Consider the following 19,745-nt stretch of genomic DNA (forward strand, 5'->3'; position numbering starts at 1 on the left):
CTGAAGAAAAGTTTCAGTTGTGTTAGCACCTCTCCAATAGTTATTCAACTTTCTGAGGTCAAGACTAGTCCTTTGAAATTTAGATGATCTGCACAGATCATTTCCAATGCTAAGGTTCTAATAAACATTCTTATCTCTTACATTATAGCTCTCCTAATTAGGTATGGAAGAAATAATAGGGATTAATTCTTCAACTGTATGGATAAAAATACCTAAGTAATCTCTCAATGGTCTTTTTAAAAATCCTATGTGCTTATAAACGAGAAATTCCCCAAACCTGTACATTAGTTAATACACTATTACATAAATTGTGTTTGCACGTGTACTGTTTTTTGAACTAATTACTATAACTTGTTGAAACTGATTTATGATAGAGTTACATCCATTTTACCAATATATGTTAAGATATATCACGACTAACATTTTGATATGAATTCACCCTAGACAATGCTCTAAATTTGCAGAGGTGGTATCATTTTACATTTTTAGTTGTGTACTATGAAAACGGCTTTTTAATATTGTCCTAATTGTTTTCATTCTTAAATATATAATTAAAAAAATTTTTTATTGGAGTATAGTTGCTTTACAATGTTGTGTTAGTTTCTACTGTACAGCAAAGTGAATCAGCTATACGTATACAAATATCCCCTCTTTTTTGGATTTCCTTCCCATATAGGTCACCTCAGAGCACTGAGTAGAGTTCCCTGTGCTATATAGTAGGTTCTCACTAGTTATCTTTTTTTTTATTTTTATTTTTGCGGTACGCGGGCCTCTCACTGTTGTGGCCTCTCCCATTGCGGAGCACAGGCTCCGGACGCGCAGGCTCAGCGACCATGGCTCACGGGCCCAGCCTCTCTGCGGCATGTGGGATCTTCCCGGACCAGGGCACGAACCTGTGTCCCCTGCATCGGCAGGCAGACTCTCAACCACTGCGCCACCAGGGAAGCCCTAGTAATCTATTTTATACATAGTATCAATAGTGTACCATTCTTAAATATATAATCATTTTGAAAATAATACAAAGTTTAATCAGTTCCTTTTTTGTCCTGATTAGTTGAATGTCAGTAACTTCTGGAGTCACACTTCTCCCTAAAATAAACTAATCTGATACATAAAAGTAATAGCTGTTGCTAATATTGCAGATTATCTTACGTGGTGAAATAGCACCTGATCTATAGGTTATATTTCTTGTTATGTGCCAAGTTTGCCTAAGAGGCTAAAAGCTGCAAAATAATTAATTATAGCAAGCGGCCAAATGTAAGTCTTCTGAAAAAATTTAAAAGGAGAACATGAATTCTGATGATAGATTGCTGTAAAATCTGTAGAAATATGGTAGAAAAATCACATCCTTAACATATAATTATTCCACTTAAAAATCAAAATGCAAATATGGACTTTTATAAGTAGATATTGAATGTTGTCACTTTACCTGAAAGTGGTATATCAACAGCTGTTGAGAATTTTAACAAGAAGAAAATTAGAGATGTGATTAATCCTCTTCCACTTAACAGCATCCCCATTGTTCTTCAGGAAGGAAGCAACCCAGAAAGAATGAAAACCCTAATGTTTCTTCTTACTTTTGGTTGAAAGCTGAGAAGAACGTGATTAACCTGGAAACAAACAAACAAAAGACTAACAAATTCATGTACTGTAGGGATTCTAAGTTCATGTACTGTAAAAGGTCAACATAACAGCAATTGAATACATTTTTCTGTTGGTAATAATTTCCTCCTTATGAAAGTGTTCTCAAATAACTCCACACAAATCTTAGTTTTTCCTCTTTGTATTTAAAATAAAAGACAGGTGATAAATGCTATATGGTAAACCAATAAATCGTATTTTTTTGGTCAGAGGAATTTGTACTTGGAAGGTACTCTAGTATACTCTAATGAATGTCGGTGGCTATGAGAATAACCTCATTTAGGTCATTTCATTCAAAAGGTGACTCTTTCAATCAATTCTTTATATCAAGCATTCAACCCCATCTAAGTCATTCATTAAGTATCACAAATTTAACTTTTAATTTTCCTGGCAAAATACCTTTTCATGTTCAAAATTATCACACTAACAGATGGTGAATAGCAATATACAGGGAAGGGATAAAGGAAAAACAAATGGATAAGGACTGGCCATGTCAACTAAAATTTCCAAATCTAGGCTTTACTCAAGCAGAAGGTAAGAGCATCAGTTACTTTCCACTTTGGCAGAATGTTTATTCACTCCAATGTTGACATAAATAGAGTAAGGATTAAAATATCAATTTTCCCTTACTTTCTCTTATGATTTTCCTTTTCTTCTGAAACATTATGATAATAGATATCCAAACGTTGTTTATAATGTATTGTTTTTCAATCAAATCAAAGATTCTTTAAGCTCTAGAGTAATTTACAATTTTTAAAAGTTTCACACACATGATTTCATGTAATCCCTTAATAACCCTTCTATTCCCCTATCCCTAGATTACCCTTGCCCCAGTGATAACCATTACTTTGTTCTCTGTATCTGTGCATTTGCTTCTTTTTTGCTTTATGCACTAGTTTGTTGTATTTTTTAGATTCCACATATCAGTGATATCATACAGTATTTGTCATTCTCTGTCTGACTTATTTCACTTAGCATAATGCCGTACTAGCCCATCCATACTACTGCAAATGGCATAATGTCATTTTTTTTTATGGCTGAGAAATATTCCATTGTGTATACAATACCACATCTTCTTTATCCATTCATCTGTTGATGGATACTTAGGTTGCTTCCATACCCTGCCAATTGTAAATGATGCTGCAAAGAAAGTTGGGGTGAATTGTGTCTTTTGGGGTTTTTTTGGATGTATACCCAGGAGTGGAAAGCTGGGTCCTATGGTAGTTCTATTTTTAGTTTTTTGAGAAACCTTCACACTGTTTTCCACAGTGGCTGCAGCAATTCACATTCCCACTAACAGTATATGAGGGTTCCCTTTTCTCCACATCTTCTCTTATTTGTGCTATTTTTGGTGATAGCCATCCTGACAGGTGTGAGGTGATATCCCATTGTGGTTTTGATTTGCATTTCCCTGACGATTAACTATGTTGAGCATCTTTTCATGTGCCTGCTGAACATCTGCAGTTCCTCTTTGGAAAAGTATCTATTCAGTTGTTCTGCCCATTTTTTAATTGGGTTGTTTGGGTTTTTTTAAATGTTGAGTTGTATGAGCTGTTTATATGTGTTGGATGTAAAACTCTCCAGAAACTGGGCATAGAGGGAACATACCTCAACATAATAAAGGCCATATATGACCATCCCAAAGCTAAAATCATACTCAGTGGTAAAAAGCTGAAAGCATTTCCTCTAAGATCATGTACAAGACAAGGATATCCACCCTCACCACTTTTATTAAACATAGTTTTAGAAGTTGTAGCCACAGCCATAAGAGAAGAAAAAGAAATAAAATAAATCCAAATTGGAAAAGAAGAAGTAAAACTGTCACTGTTTGCAGATGACATGATAATATACACAGGAAATCCTAAAGACACCACCGAAAACTGAGAGCTCAGCACTGAATTCAGTAAAGTTGCAGGATACAAAATTAATATAAGAAATCTGTCACATTTCTATACATTAACAATAAAGTAACAAAATGAGAAATTAAGGAAACAACCCCATTTACCATAGCATCGAAAAGAATAAAATACCTAGGAATAAACCCAGCTGAGGAGGTAAAAGACCTTACTCAGAAACCTAAGACACTGATGAAAGAAATTGAAGATGATACAAGCAGATGGAAAGATATACTGTGTTCTTGAATTGGGAGAATTAATATTGTTAAAATGACCATAGTACATAAGGCAATCTACAGATTCAATGCAATCCCTCTCAAAATGCCAAGGGCACTTTTCACAGAACTAGAACAAATGATTTTAAAATTTGTATGGAAACACAAAAGACCTCGAATAGCTGAAACGATCTTGAGAAAGAAGAACAGAGCTGGAGGAATCACACTCCCTGACTTCAGAGTATACTACAAAGCCACAGTAATCAAAACAGTATGGTACTCGAACAAAAACAGATACATAGATCATTGAAAGAGGATAGAAAGCCCAGAAATAAACCCACATCCTTATGGTCAAGTAATCTACAACAAAGGAGGCAAGAATATACAATGGAGAAAAGACAGTCTCTTCAATAAGTGGTACTGGGAAAACTGGACAGCTACATGTAAAAGAATGAAATTAGAACATTCTCTAACACCATATACAAGAAAAAAAACAAACCCTTAAAATGGATTAAAGACTTAAATGTAAGACCAGACACTATACAATTCTTAAAGGAAAACACAGGCAGAACAATCTTTGACAAAAATAGTAGCAATATTCTTTTGAACCTGTCTCCTTTAGCAAAGGAGATAAAAGCAAAATTAAACAAATGGGACCTAAGTAAACTTGCAAACTTTTGCACAGCAAAGGAAACCACTGACAAAATGAAAAGACAACGTACTAAATGGGAGAGGAAATTTGCAAATAATATAATGTATTCATAAAAATGAATTGGCTTCAAAATGTGATAATTAGTTTTTTCAGGTACATAAATTTTTCCATAAAAATAATTTATTCACTTACAACTAGTAGAAAAATTAATTCCATACAGTCAGATAAGCCATTAGATTTATATTTAACTCCAAATATTTTGAGTTTTTTATTTCACCTCAAGTTGTACCTCAAGATATTATGGACCGGTACTTTTCATATACTTATGCAAGTAGGTAAAATTTAAAATAGTAACTAATGCTGCTGTTTAGCTGTTTGAAAATTTTGAGAGTCTGAAGAGACAATAATCTCATTTATATTTTAAGAAAAGTTACATTGAGCACTAAGGAAAATACTGCCATCCACCCCACAAAACGTTGTGAATGTTTGTTCTTAAATTAGAGTAATGTCATTACTCTACTTTGTCTGACATCAATTGACCCATTTGTAAAATGGGAATTGGAAAAAACAAAAACAAAAACCTACCCTTGGGCTTCCCTGGTGGCACAGTGGTTGAGAGTCCGCCTGCCGATGCAGGGGTTTGTGCCCTGGTCCGGGAAGATACCTCATGCCGCGGAGCGGCTGGGCCCGTGAGCCATGGCTGCTGAGCCTGCGCGTCCGGGGTCTGTGCTCCGCAACGGGAGAGGCCACAACAGTGAGAGGCCCGCGTACCGCAAAACAAAAAAACAAAAAAACAAAAAAACAAAAAACCTACCCTTCTGTGGTTCAGAATAATTCCTAAAATAACAAATAACTTACATTGGTAATTAAAAATATTTTCAAATGTGTCATTATGTTAAATGACACCTATTTTCCTGGTGAAAGAATTATTCCAGTCAACAAAAAATGTGAAAAAAAATTGCTTTCATTATAAAAAGCAGAACATTGCCTAAGGACAAAAACTCAGTTCTGCATATTTGTATAAACTTCGGGGATACTGAACCATTTAGCTATTTCTAAGATGAAAAGTCAGAAGGAAATATTAATGCTGTGGGCTTTGAATCTTCCCTTTCCTTCTCTCTTCTGAAACACTCTGGTAATAGTAATCTAAATTCATTGTTTATAGTTATATATCACTCTTTACCTGCTATCTATTATTTAATACTCTGTTCCCTTAATATTCAATGCTGATTTAAGGGCATTTCATGTATTTGTTTAATGAGCTGTCCTCTATCTGTAAGGAATAAGGCTTTCAAATGCTACTAGGAGACCATATGTCCAGATCAATATATCATCCTACCCAGAAATAGAGAAAATACCAGACAGTCAAATATGTGAGAACAGGCTTAATTTCAATTAACCTACTGATTTAGGCTAGTAAGCTCAGCAGTCCCTAATTGCCATATTAAATAGCTTATAGATATGAATTGTTCAATAGTGATGATATGACTTTTGTAATTTTAATGATTTTTAACTACATGGTCGTGATGCAAGAAATTCTCTCCCATAAAAGTATGTCACATTGAAGCCTTGGCTTAAAATAAGCCTATAAATTAAGCACCATAACAAACACTGATGACACCAGCAGTTTCCAGAATATGGATAATGGTTAGTTTGATATCTGACTTTATCTCCTGCAGGGAGTAGCTTCAATTTACCTGAGACTTCTATGTTAAGAGGCTGTTATAGAAAAGTCATTGGAAGTTAAAATGTGACCCCCTACAAGCAAGACTCCATTATGTGATGATGATGACAGCCCCAAATAGCTTTCCTATTGAAAAGGAAAAGTCAGTCATAATCTCATTGTCAGAATGCATAAAGGACGTACTATTTAGTAATTATGTTTTATAACAGTAAGATAGCAATAAAATTATGGTAGCAATAAAATTATGTTCTCACTTGTCTTTCATCCAAGAATATGAATTTAATGCCTCACACCAGACCTCAAGATAAAAGCCACTATTGGAACTCAGGATGGAGCTGACACTTAGACAAGAAAAAAATGTACTAAACTATTTTTGAGGCACAGTCACATAAAACGGATGTCTGAATGACATTAACTCAGATCCAAAAAAGAATCAATGAATTTTCATGAATCTGGACCAATTGGGTTACATCTTCTTACTATGCTAGCTCATCCTCGGAAAGAAGAAATCATCCCTGACATCTCACTCAAACGGAAATAGATGTCTTCCTGTCATTAACAACTGACTCTTCCTGATTGCTTCAGCTTCTCCAGGATGACTAGAGTCACAATGATGAAGAACACATTGGTTTCGAGACAGCAACTGAAACATGGACAGGCATGCATACCACATGAGACACTTCCAATACAACAATAAGGAAATGAAGCTCTTCGTTTCTCCAAAACAACAGCCTCTAACATACACACATCAACAACATTAGAAAGTGACCTCATAGATCCTTCTCATGTTCTTAAAATAGCTCCACTCTGGTAAATCTAGAAACAACTGACTCCCTTAAATTCATTTTCTGCTTTAAGAAATGGAAGAGAGTTGGCTTAGCCTTTTCATTCCACTTGGCCTCCACAAGTAAATGTCAAGAGACTGTGGCCTGCTGACCGGCCACAGAACAGCGTGGTATGTAGTAAATAAGAACATGGAAAACAGAGTCAGTTTATCATGACCTCAAAGCCATTGCTCACTAATTATGTGGCCTTGGGCAGTTCACTTAACCTTTCTCATTCACCTCTATAAATGAATATGAGTTGCTGCCCTGTAAACATACTTATGAGTGTTAAGTGAGGCAATAAATGTTTAGCATACATGATAGGAGAAGAAATGAAATTTACTACTAGTGATAGCGATGGTCACTTTGTTGTTAGCGGTACTCGGGATATAGCCTGTAGTAATAATATTCTGATTCAAAGAGTATAGATAACTTGTATGGCTTCTATTTAATAAAACTGTAACGACCAAAAAATAAAACACTTTTCACTGAAGTATTTAATGGTGAAATGATATTAATTGATTTAAAACACTCTAAAAAAAGACTTTTTAAAAGTGTGGGGGGACTGTGATAATTTTTTTTTTTTTTGACTGTGATAGATTGATAACAAAAAGTCTTCAATTCTCCTGCATCCACACGCATTGCAAGATGACTTTACAGGTACTTCCTGACTTCTTAAATCTGGCCAGCCTTTGACCAATCAAGTGAGCTCTGAGCTAGGGCATTGCGTGTTTTTATTCTCTCTTTTGGAACTGCTCAGTGTAGAATGCACTAGCCTGCTGGAAGATGCACGACATCACCCATCACCCTCTGAAATCCTGCCCAACAGCCAGCCAGCCACCAATGTAAAAGGACAGCCATCCTAGACGAAGCAGTCCCAGATACATCAGTTGGCCACATATGCAAGAGCCAGCCTGACCACTATCAGCCCAGACTGGCTAAGATCAGCAGAACTGCTTGACAGGTTTCAGGACACACTACCCCAAAACGTGATACTTTGGCATACTGAATATTTTAAGCTGAAGGAATTTTAGGAATGGGAAGACCCTTTGACCTTCCCCTGAAGCAAATTCATAAAACCCTCATGTAAGAGTTGCTCTCCCTATACAGAGAGGAAAAGAAGCACCCTTATCTCCAAAGATGGAGGGATGCAGTCAAGAATCTAAATAAACAGACCTTGCCAACTTTCTTGCAGTTTACTATACTTAGCTCAGATCCCTTTTGTTCTACCGTATTTCCCCACGACTTTCCGTTCTTTCCCAAACCTAGCATGAAAAAAACTCAGGTGTAACCACCTCTTCAGGTCTTCCTTCACTTCCTTATGAGGGCTCTCATATCACATAAAACTTACATGACATAAAGTTGCATGTTTTCTGTTCATCTGTCTTTTGTTACAGAGACCCAGCCAAGAGAGTAGAAGGAAAAATATATTATTTCCTCCTCCACACACCCAAACAGACAGACTTAGGAACAATAATAAATGGTTCTTGTATGAAATCAATCTGTTTTAGCATGGTTTGCAATGCAGAAAGAGCTAACTGATATAGTGCACATAGAATAAAAAAAATTGACACAATATTGATAATTGCTGAAGCTATGCAATAGATATACATGGAAGTTCCTTACACTATTCTATTTGGGGGTATATTTTAATATTTCCATAATAGAGATATTTTTAAATGTTTATTCAGTTTGTGGAAATCAGAGATTAGCCTAAAATATTCCAACAGAAATAAGGAGATTATTTTAGGCAAAACAAAGTCATGAGAACTTCCACTGGCATACTTCTTTAACAAAAACAAAATCATAGGCAGAAAGATTCCTTTAAGGCTACCATGCTAACCAGACCTCTTTTGTTTGAACTAGATTCAGAAGAATTTGGGTCCCTTTAACATAAGTGTATCTGTTCCACACATCCTGCACAACAAATAAATAATGTAACACAATGTCTGTTCCTTATTGTTTTATGGGTTTGGAATGTCCAACAAAAGAAAATATAAGCCCAATATATATAGTAATTATTTTAATCTGGGTAGCTGTTAGTATATATTTGATGTCTTTTGATATTTCTTTCATGCTTTCAGTCTTACCTCACTGACTTTGCATTGTTTCTGTTGGAGTCTGCTTTAAATTCCATTAATGAAGTATAAGAAAGGCAAAAAGGAATAAAAGAAGTGAAGATTACATTGTCACATTGGACTATTATATGCTACCTTTCTAAATCAAAGAGAAACACAAGTATTTTAAAATGAAAGGTCTCAGGCTATTGTTAATATATTCTGAATAATAATCGTTCCCTAATAACCACTTGTTTTTTACACTTAACAGTAATGGTGTCATGTTTACTCAAAACATTTGATACTATTGTTCTCCAAGGTCCTGTTGAATTATAAACACTTTTCTTTTTCCTTCAAGGAAATAATGTAACACAAATTCATATACTTGAATTTCAAAATAAAGACATTTCTACCTCATTTTAAAAGGAATACAATCTGACCAGTGAGGTGAATGAATGAAAAGCAGCTTAGGAAGCCAGCTAGTTCAGGATAGTAAAATTTATCTTGGTGGTATTTTTCACATTCTTGGCATTTTCTGTCAATAATTATTCACAAACATGTGCAGGTCAAATTTCTAAAGAGAGACTATTATAAAGCAATTCCAAAGGGAAAAAAACCCAGCTCTTATGATCACTGTTTCTAAAAGCCTCATTTCTACTGCAGCAGTTACACAAAGCAGCCGTGTCAGCGGCAGTCCACGTGCCATTTCTAAAGAAGGCATAGAAGGTAAACGGTCCCAAAAAGTGCTGTGCTGACATTCCTTTTCACTAAGACACAGCATTGAGTTGTTGTAGCCACTGTGATTTCTAGAGATCAGAATTAACTTCGGCACACTAAATCATTAAACATTTTTCTACTCGGGAAGCTTGAAATAGATCAACAACCTTTATTATAGTCAGCAGGAAGGGATGTATTAGGACACTGGTGTCCAAATTGTGGTTTTAAAAATAACTCATTGGATTTGTGTAATAGTCTGGGACAGTGCCACAACACAGAATTATTTAAATTTTATTTTCTTTTCACACAATAAGGGCTTCAGAATCAGTGAGCTGCAACAGCAAGCGTCTTATATAAGGCTATCTGACATTTTCATGATGGGGTGGATGTCACCCTCACTTCCCTGTGACCTCAAGTGTCCCTTTATGAAACTCCTTTTTACATGCTTGTCAAGTTACAGCAAACTATTCCCCTGGTTCAAGAATTAGGTATTATGGGGAGGAAGTCCAGCGTACTTTGGTAAGACTAAAGTGTGATCTGAATCACTCAACACCTTGAAACTGGGAAAGGATAAACACAAAGAAAATGAAAAGGCTTTTTTTTCACTGACATGCTTGGCTAATACCATAAATCAATTTACAAGTGGCAGAAACATGTTAATCCTGAAATAACTGCTAATGGCTTTTCGCTCTGAAAACAAAGGAAATATTGTACATTATGGCCAGATCCATTCAAATTCTGTTTCATGTCACTGAAGTGACAAGACAAAAGAATTGCTTCGAGTGGTAATTCATCCTCCCTACAGAAGATCAGAGAAATGTAGATTTTTATTATAAGCAAATTGATGTTATTGGAAAAATGTCAGCATTAATAATTATGTTGAATAAATAACACCATTAATAATACCAATTGTTTAATTAAATAGAAAAATACTGTGCTTGAGCTCTGACACGAATATAACTGACTATAATATTTTTTTGTTTGTTTTCCCCTTTATTTACCTACAGATCCAAAATTCTTACCAGGCAGTATTCTGAAGTGATATCTAATTCAAATTCTTTCAACATGGAGAAAAACAATACCACCGTATTTCAAGGTCACTTGACTATAGGGATGGAGAAATTACGCTTCCACATGTAAGTCATGTTCTGAGTCATTTCTCACAAAACTCATATCAGTGATGATCACATAGTCAGTTTTTTAAAAACTGAGGAATAATACAGATGTACTAAAATACACAGAACTCAGGTGTACAGCACAGTGAATTTTTACGTATGTATAAATTCATGTAACCACTTTTCAAACTTTTTAAGGAGTTCTAGGGACACAAGGCATTACATTAGCTTCCTTCCTAGAGGATTCCAGATGGCCAGTTCACAAGAAAGCAAAACCAGTTTGTGTTCCTCTAGCCTACTGGATCCAAATGTGGGTGGCACCTGGATTATGTGTGTGTGCGTGGAGGGGGGCAGTTTTGGTTGTCACAATGACTGGGGAGTGCTGTTAGCATTTTCTGTGCAGGAACCATGGATCCTAAATGACCTGCATTGTTCCATGAAGTCCTGCCCAATGAACAACTGCCTTAGCTGAAAAGCTCCCCCTCCACCCCAAGCTATACTTGTGTTTAGTGTGCTTGGTGAAAAGAAGGTTGTGCGCTCAATAAATTAGGGAGATATGCTATATGCGCTATTATATGCACTTGTGAAAAATTTCAGTGCATATTAGCATACAAAGGCTGAGAACCTTATTTTGCTAAATTCAGGGTTTCACAAACTTATTTGACTATGAAAATCTGTTTGTGTATTTGTGTGTGTGTGAAATTTTCATCAAAATCCACACATGGAAGGAACTGCTTCATGAGTCATCATCAGAATAACTGTTAATGATGAGATCAATAATAGCTATCAGCCTTTAAACTTTACTGAGCAGTTTTTATGTCATAATTCCTTTTACGTTTAATTCTCATATCTGCATGATGTAGATATTACAATGACATCTTATTTTATATATAAAGAAACTGAAATACAGAATGCCCAAGACTTACAACTAAAATGTTGAAGTTAACCAGTGGATTATGTTTCTAGAACCATTTTTTTTTTTTTTTTCCGGTATGCGGGCCTCTCACTGTTGTGGCCTCTCCCGTTGCGGAGCGCAGGCTCTGGACGCGCAGGCTCAGCGGCCATGGCTCACGGGCCTAGCCGCTCCGTGGCATGTGGGATTTTCCCGGACCGGGGCACGAACCCGTGTCCCCTGCATCGGCAAGCGGACTCTCAACCACTGCGCCACCAGGGAAACCCTAGAACCATTATTCTTAACTATTACATCTACAGCCATTTAGAAATAATCTTCAAGATTTCAAGACATTTACTGACTATCAGAATAAAACTAGAAGAAAACACATCAAAATAAGTAAGAAATATTTGGAAAGCTACTATGGAAAGTTTGTTACTGAATAATTCCATCAGGTCTTGAATAATATCGCCTAGAAAAATTGGCTAAAATACACTAATAGAGCATTTCCTTCAGAGGAAAAATTATCTCCAACTAGATAATCTACAACTTTATATCATCTAAAATTATCTCAACCAAGAAGAGTCCATCACTTCTAATTTGAGTGAAAACATTTGTGGATTATAGTCTCATCTAAAAAAAAAAATCACTTTTCTAAAATAAGAGAATTGAAATACATAAAGAAATTACAACACATTTCTGAACTATAATCAAAGATCAACTCAGGATATAAGTTCATAAATTAAAGAAAGCATCCTTACAACTCCATTTCCTTTTTCTATCTCACTTCTAGCCCCACTTCACAATACCTAAAATTCCGGAAGATTGCTAAGAGCTTTTAACAAATAAACTATTGATATCCAGCTGTCAATTAGATCAAAGCTCAATTTAAAAAATTTTTATCCTCCCCTACTTTTCTCCTTTCATTAACTACTATCCCCTCTATTTATTGCCTCTTTATTTACTCCTTATATATTTCAACTTTGCTCGGTATCAATAAAGACATTTTCAAAAAGGAAATGGTCTACCCCCAGGTAAGTTAAAAACTCTCTTCCTTATCATTTAAGACCAATGACATAAACATATGTGAAAATAGGTTTCATTGAGTCTGGAAATCAATGCTAAAAACCAACCATAAGCAAGAATTTTATAATTTTTTAAAAGGATAAATTATATAGATATAATATTTGATTACAACAAATTACTACAATTTTTAAAAAAGAAAACTGATTAAAAAATATCCCTAAGTTTTGGATGGCTTTAATATGGTTTTTCACTTTTCTGTATTAGTCAAATGCTTTTCATGTGCACAGTCTACTTACAAAACTAAAAAACGGTTCTCAAGTTGTTTTTGCACCTGCCTCGTGCACGGATTTGTAAGAGATTGTACATTCCTCGAGGCAGGCACCAGATGCTATCTGCCCTTATTTTCCATGTCTAAAATGTAGGAGAGGGACTCCCCAGATGGTGCAGTGGTTAAGAATCCGCCTGCCAATGCAGGGGACACGGGTTCGAGCCCTGGTCCAGGAAGATCCCACATGCTGCGGAGCAACTAAGCCCACGCACCACAACTACTGAGCCTGTGCTCTAGAGCCCGCGAGCCACAACTACTAACCCCACGTGCCACAACTACTGAAGCCCGTGCACCTAGAGCCTGTGCTCTGCAACAAGAGAAGCCACTGCAATGAGAAGCCCGCGCACCGCAAGGAAGAATAGCCCCTGCTTGCAGCAACTAGAGAAAGCCCGCATGCAACAACGAAGACCCAATGCAGCCAACAATAAAATATAAATAAATAACTTCAAAAAATAAAATGTAGGAGACACTCAATAAACCTTTCTGAATAAATGGATGAATTTCATACACATGTTCACAAAATATATTCTGCATAAACATGTACAATGTTGATAAAACTCTACACTTTTTTCTTGTTTACCCAAAGACAACTCAGAAATTAAATTTTCTGAATTACTTATTACAGTAAATATGGATTTGTGTATGTAAAACATTGATCTAAACATTGCTAGGCTTGTTCCAATAATAACAGCTAGCAGAAATAGAACTTCCAATGAATATCAATTTTATCAGTGTCAACTTGAGGCCAACTATATTCATAGCTTTTAGTGGTTCTGACCATTGCCAATAGAAGTGAAATATTTTACTTTCTAAAATTTACTATAGAATACTTCAACATAAACTATGTTAGAGCTGCATAGATATGATGTAATTTTAATCTATCCCATGGTGAGTTTAGATAATATTTGAAAGGTTTTAATCATAACTCTTAATTTCTAATCAAATGTAGCAGAATTGGCTACTACAAGTACTTCAGCTGTCTTTGTTTTCTAAAATATCAGATGGCTTGTTAATCACCAGGAAAGATGTTAGAAGAATGTTCTATAGTAAAACAAGTGGTGTTCAAGATACAGGTGGCCTTGCTAGAAACGTTTGTCCCGACACAAGCGCCATTGCATAAATGGGATATAAAAATCAAGCAAGCCCTACTACAGACAATTTCACTGCACTCCAGGCCAAGGATCCTACTCATTCCTGCATTCAGAGTGTTTTCCTCACTCTCCAACTTGAAGGGTAGCTGAATCCAGCAGCTAGAACAGCAACTCAGCTGCCTCTACAGAAGCTTTCTTGCAGAGTTCTATCACAATGCCTCAAAGGTTTAATGGCCAGGACTGCACTGAGCTGAGAGAGCAGAGGGTATGAGTGTAGTGTGCACATGTGTGAGCACACATAGGTATGAGCACGTGTATTTCTTTGATGGTTAATAAATATTGGGTTGGCCAAAAAGTTCATTTGGGTTTTTCTGTAACAAACTTTTTGGCCAACCCAGTATTTATTCTCCTGGGAAACTTCAGCCTAAGACAGTCCTTGCCCCATAGCACCTGATAGCCAGGTTACGAGAGAGGACAAAAACCCTCTTCTTCCTCCAAGTCCTGGAAACTACCAGTATCTAGAAAAAAAAAAACTAATGATGAAAAAAATGAATTGGATTAGGTCAAGATGCTAACATCAAGAAATTATTATATGCTGTAAACTTTCTATAAGGAGGCACTTTCAACAAAGATACTTATAAATCTGAAGAAGTTATACACCATTACCCTTAACCTTATTCTATTTCAAACTCTTTAAGGAATAAATTCCAACAATTGGTACTTGAGTGTGGTCTTATTTTTCTCTAATCTTCGAAAGGCACTTAAGAATCTTATAGTGACTGGGAGGGTCATCACTGTTACCAACTTCTAGTGACTACTAAGCACAGGAACAGGTCACTACTAGGTCTTTCAGGGAGGACAAGGCTGGATGATGAAGGTAACAGGTCCATGATTTGGGGTATCTTCCTTCTGATTTTCTGTCTATACTATCTCACAAGCACTTGTTAATTTTTTCATTTTTTCTGTTTTGTCCCATTTCTTTTCCCATTTTCTGAGGCAAAAGCATCCGAGGCAATTTATTGGTTAAAAATGCTAACGGCCATATAGTAATACTAAACCTTTCGACTTATTTTCTCTCTAAATTTGTAGTTCATAAAAATATCCCTCTTGGCAATTCAAAACTTCTAGGTGGAATATAGTGAAGCAAATCAACTATGACTAATGAGATCTGGGGCATATTAAAGAAATAATGTTTATGCATTATCGCAGTCTATGGGTTGTCAAAATGGGATTTCTTTATTTATATTTATAAAAAGGTGTATTTTTTTTTGCAAATAGTCTGATAGATGTGTGTGAATGCCTAGTCATGCTAGAAATTTTAAGCTTGTCACCAAACAAGTCCTAAAAAGCAATCCTATTCAATTCAAGTCATAAAATTCAAAGGATGATTTCTAAGTACTTAAGAGAAATTTATAAATAGGTTATAATTTCCTTTGGCTCATCATTACTCTTTTGTTTCCTTCACCCAAAAGTTATTTTATTTTATTTTAATTTTTTAACATATTTATTGGAGTATAATTGCTTTCCAATGGTGTGATAGTTTCTGCTTTATCACAAAGTGAATCAGCTATACATATACATATATCCCCATATCTCTTCCCTCTTGCGTCTCCCTCCCACCATCCCTATCCCACCTCTCTAGGTGGTCACAAAGCAATGATGGCATTAGAGCTAACAAAGTTCATTCATCATTCTTTGCACTTTTATGAGAAGAATTAATGCAGAATCCTGGGCCCATGACCTAGATCTCTAAACCCTTTATATCTTGGACTCACTTTCCATGAATAAGAAATAAGAACAAGAAAGCAATATCACCTTATATGTTGTTCTGAACTGATTACCTTGTTTTATTTGTACAGTAAACAGTTAGATACAACTTTCTGTGGTAGAGTTATACAGCTTTCTTAATACATATGTTAACAATATGAAACAATCTTATGCCTTTTGATTCTAACACTAATAATACTTTTAAAATTGTACTTGGTATTATCACATACCATTTTAAATTTTTTGTTGTTTACCTATTTTATAACAAAAACATAACCCTGTGAAATTCTAACAGAAAATAATATATTAATATATAATATTAAAATAACAATTAGATTAATATTTAATTATAATAATTAGATTAAAAGATTACATACCTCCCTTCTCCCTCCACCCTGCCAACAATTAAGGTATGACCACTTCCAGACATTTTTCTATGGGAACATATATACTATAAGGATATAATTTATCTGTTGTTACATAAATGCTATCATATCTAGGATATTCTGTTAAGTGAAAAAGGCAAGCTGTGAACAAAGAAGAACAAAAGAATGTTGGTCTACCACTCAGTTCCACAAGGGTTAAGTCATAACCCACTGTCTTTGCCCACCCACTGTGTCACCTGAAAGAAATTCAGGATGAAAAACAGGATGGGGCCCTCTGTCCTTTGGATATACAGGCCCTTAGATAGTTAGATGCATCTCTCAGGAAGAATTTTAATGACCCCAGATTCTTGCACCTCCCCATAAATAGAAAGGCACTAAAATCATTAACTTGAGATATCTGTTCTTTGTGATTATCAGTAATCATTTACCAAGATGTATTCTTGACTGCATTTATTTCCTAGCCAAAAAAATACATACGTACATACATATACATGTGTGTATGTATATATATACACGTGTATATGAGAGAGAGAGAGAGAGAGAGAGACAGAGAGAGAGAGACAGAGAGACAGAGAGAGAGAGACAGAGAGAGAGAGACAGAGACAGAGAGAGAGGCAGGCTTCTCTTCTACCGCTTCAGAGCAGCTTTCTCACAGCTAAGTGAGTGGCTGCCTCCCAGGTTATAGTCACCAATAAGGTCCCTGAATAAAACTTAAATCCACAACTCTTATGTTGTGTGTCTTTCTTTAAGTCAACAAAATTATAGAGTGATATTTATAGAACTAAACAACTGAAGACCATGGTGCTCTTCCTGGGAAAGTCATTTCTTTTCATTTCAGTTTCGAAAAAGAATGACTGAAGGAAAAGCAAACATTTTAAACTTCTCCGGCTATAAATTATAATGAGGACATACGTTGCTGCCAGTATTATGAAAGTTTTTAAGTTCATCAACATTCCCAACATTAGTTCATTTGTTGGATATTTCTAAGTACAAAGAACATTCTCTGTAAGTACAAAGAACATTCTGTCTACTATAGAAAATTTTCTTTAGTATTACATTTTGTGACTCCAAAGACAATACTATACGCATTGTGCCAACTAAAAATTGGCACTTGCCATCTGCCTCTACAAGGATTAAATCACAAGCTTCCTTGTGACTGCAGGGTGGAGATCAGGAACGAGGCACTCGGTGCTCTGGGAAAAACTGGCAGAACAGGACTTTGGATAGTTAGATATTTTCGGTAGACGATTTTATGAGCCCAATTCTTCATCCTCTCTTATCTAGAAAGGTACTAAAATCATAAACGTCGACATCTGCTCCTCGTGACTAGCAATAACCTTCTGCAAAAATGTGTGCTTGACTGCATGTATCCCCTCTTCACCAAAATCACGTATGCACTGATCTCCCCTCCTCTTTGAAGCAGTTTCTCAGAGATATCTGAAATGCTGTCTCCTGGGCTATGGTCCTCATTTTGCCCCCAATAAAACTTAATTCACAACTCTTACATTGTGCATTTTTTTCAGTCAACGATTGGAATATCCTGAGTCACTCTCAGATGACAGTGACAAAGAAGGTGTCTCCTAAATGTTTTGATGAAACTTGATGTGAACTAAAAGTGACTTTCAGCCATGATAATATCTTCCTTGTTAGAGATCTTTCCCTTGAATGAGAGATCTCAAACTATCATCCTTTGCTACTAACATACCATTAGCCTTAATAAATGATACGCTAGAAGTATGCTTCTTTCATTAATGTTGTGGTGTGTCATACAACCTTAATTCAACAGATCTAAAAGAGTCAAAAAGGAAGTAACATTTATCCATGATCAGGTATAACTACCATGTAATTTATCAGAGAGTAATTGATAAAGCTGCCATCCAACCACCCGAAGCGGGACTTCTCCGTGCAAGAAGATCCCAGGCAAGGAGGCAATTTCCATATAGTAATCACACAACAAGGGTAACTACTGTATGGCAATGATGTATCTTTTTACAAGTGATTTTCACAGCATGATTTCTGCATTTTGCTCCTTACACTTTTAACTAGACAATGCTGAGTCTCTGCAAAGAGCTAGGCAATTGCAAAGAAATCCATTCTCTGAGTAACCAGAAATCACCTCCATTATGTATTGAATCATTCAACAGAGGATAATGGTACTCAGAAGATAACTGCTGACTCTGACAAGTCACTTTTGCTTATTTCTTGGGTTACAGTTGCCACTAGAGGCTGGCAATCAATTCTCTGAAGCAGCAAAAAGTGTTCTTTTGCATTCTCATTTTTTTTGGGGGGGCGATGTATAGCTGGAACAATCTAGTTTCTCCAGACATGTGTCATTTGCCATCTGAAGCACTAGGTGACACAAAAACGTGGTCTGTGGACTAAGCCGTCCCTGCCTGTTCGTGCACGCAGAAAAAGCTGTGGCGAAGGCTTCATGAGACTCCCCCCTCTCCTAATGCAGACCCTCTGGGGAGATGATGATTTCCTTCTATTTTGCTCTGGTTCCACAGCACTCCCTACCTGGGCTGTATTATCCAGGTAAAGAAGATGAAGGTTAACAATTGTTTAGATAGGAAAACCTAATTTGGTATCTCACTCTTAGGAAACATATAAAAGTCTTACCTTGTTCTCTCAGGAAACGGTTGACAGAAGCCACCTGCCTTGGCCAGGCACAATGGTAACAAATTGCATGAGTTGTCTTGCAACAAGAGGTCCCAATAAGGAACAAGGTGCTGCCACCAAAAACTAAGCGGGAGAGTTCAGGAGGGGCCAAAAGGAGGAGACAGGAGACAATACATCCTGCCACCTCCCAGAAACCCTCTCGCTGGAAGCCGTCTTGGCTGAGAGATGCACACACCACCAAGAAGGACGCTGAGACAGAACAAATACGGGCCAAGCAAGATGACTGGCCAGAGACAACCAGGAAACTAATCCCATTACCGTAAAACCTGAGACTGCAAGCCACGTGACAGAGCAGTTCTCCTGGCTTGCCTTACCCTGCTGCTCCCCGCCGGGGAGCCCCTTCCCAATGAAGTCTTTTGTTTTGTCAGCACGTGTGTCTCTTCCGACAATTCATTCTGAGTGTTAGACAAGAGCCCACTCTTGGGCCCTGGAAGGGGTCCCCCGCCTTCCTGCAACAGTTCCACAAGTTCAGAATGGTCTAGATCCTGCACACATCTCTCACTGCTCTCTCTTTCGCTCCTAACTCCCCAAACACTCCAAACTATCTCTTGCCACAAGCCTCTGCCTCTGTCTGGATCACTCTTCACTTCCATCACCTTTTGCAGAGACAACTCCTTATCTTTCATTTCCCAACCCGCCTTTACTTACTTAGAAGGCCTTTCACTATCACAGGCTTCAGTTACACTGGGGTTTTTCCCCCGCTAGAAGCAAGACTTTTCCCATCAGAACATGTATACAAATTTGTAAGTACACATTCACCGGCATGATATCTGATG

The 19,745-nt window shown here is 36.6% G+C and overlaps 1 protein-coding gene across 3 annotated transcripts in view; it reads right to left on the reverse strand.

Moving 5' to 3' along the window:
• CHL1 (cell adhesion molecule L1 like) overlaps nucleotides 1-1,520 on the reverse strand; it is a gene marked incomplete at both ends in the record, with an annotated part of 81,402 nt that extends 79,882 nt beyond the window's left edge. For all 3 annotated transcript variants that reach the window (XM_082847479.1, XM_082847480.1, XM_082847478.1), the window contains one exon: nucleotides 1,430-1,520. In XM_082847479.1, the coding sequence (XP_082703605.1) occupies nucleotides 1,430-1,520 (91 nt within the window). The remainder of the gene's footprint in view (nucleotides 1-1,429) is intronic.
• Nucleotides 1,521-19,745: the final 18,225 nt, after the last annotated feature.

Source organism: Leucopleurus acutus (assembly GCF_964270905.1).
Source record: "Leucopleurus acutus genome assembly, chromosome: 10".
Lineage (NCBI taxonomy): Eukaryota > Metazoa > Chordata > Mammalia > Artiodactyla > Delphinidae > Leucopleurus > Leucopleurus acutus.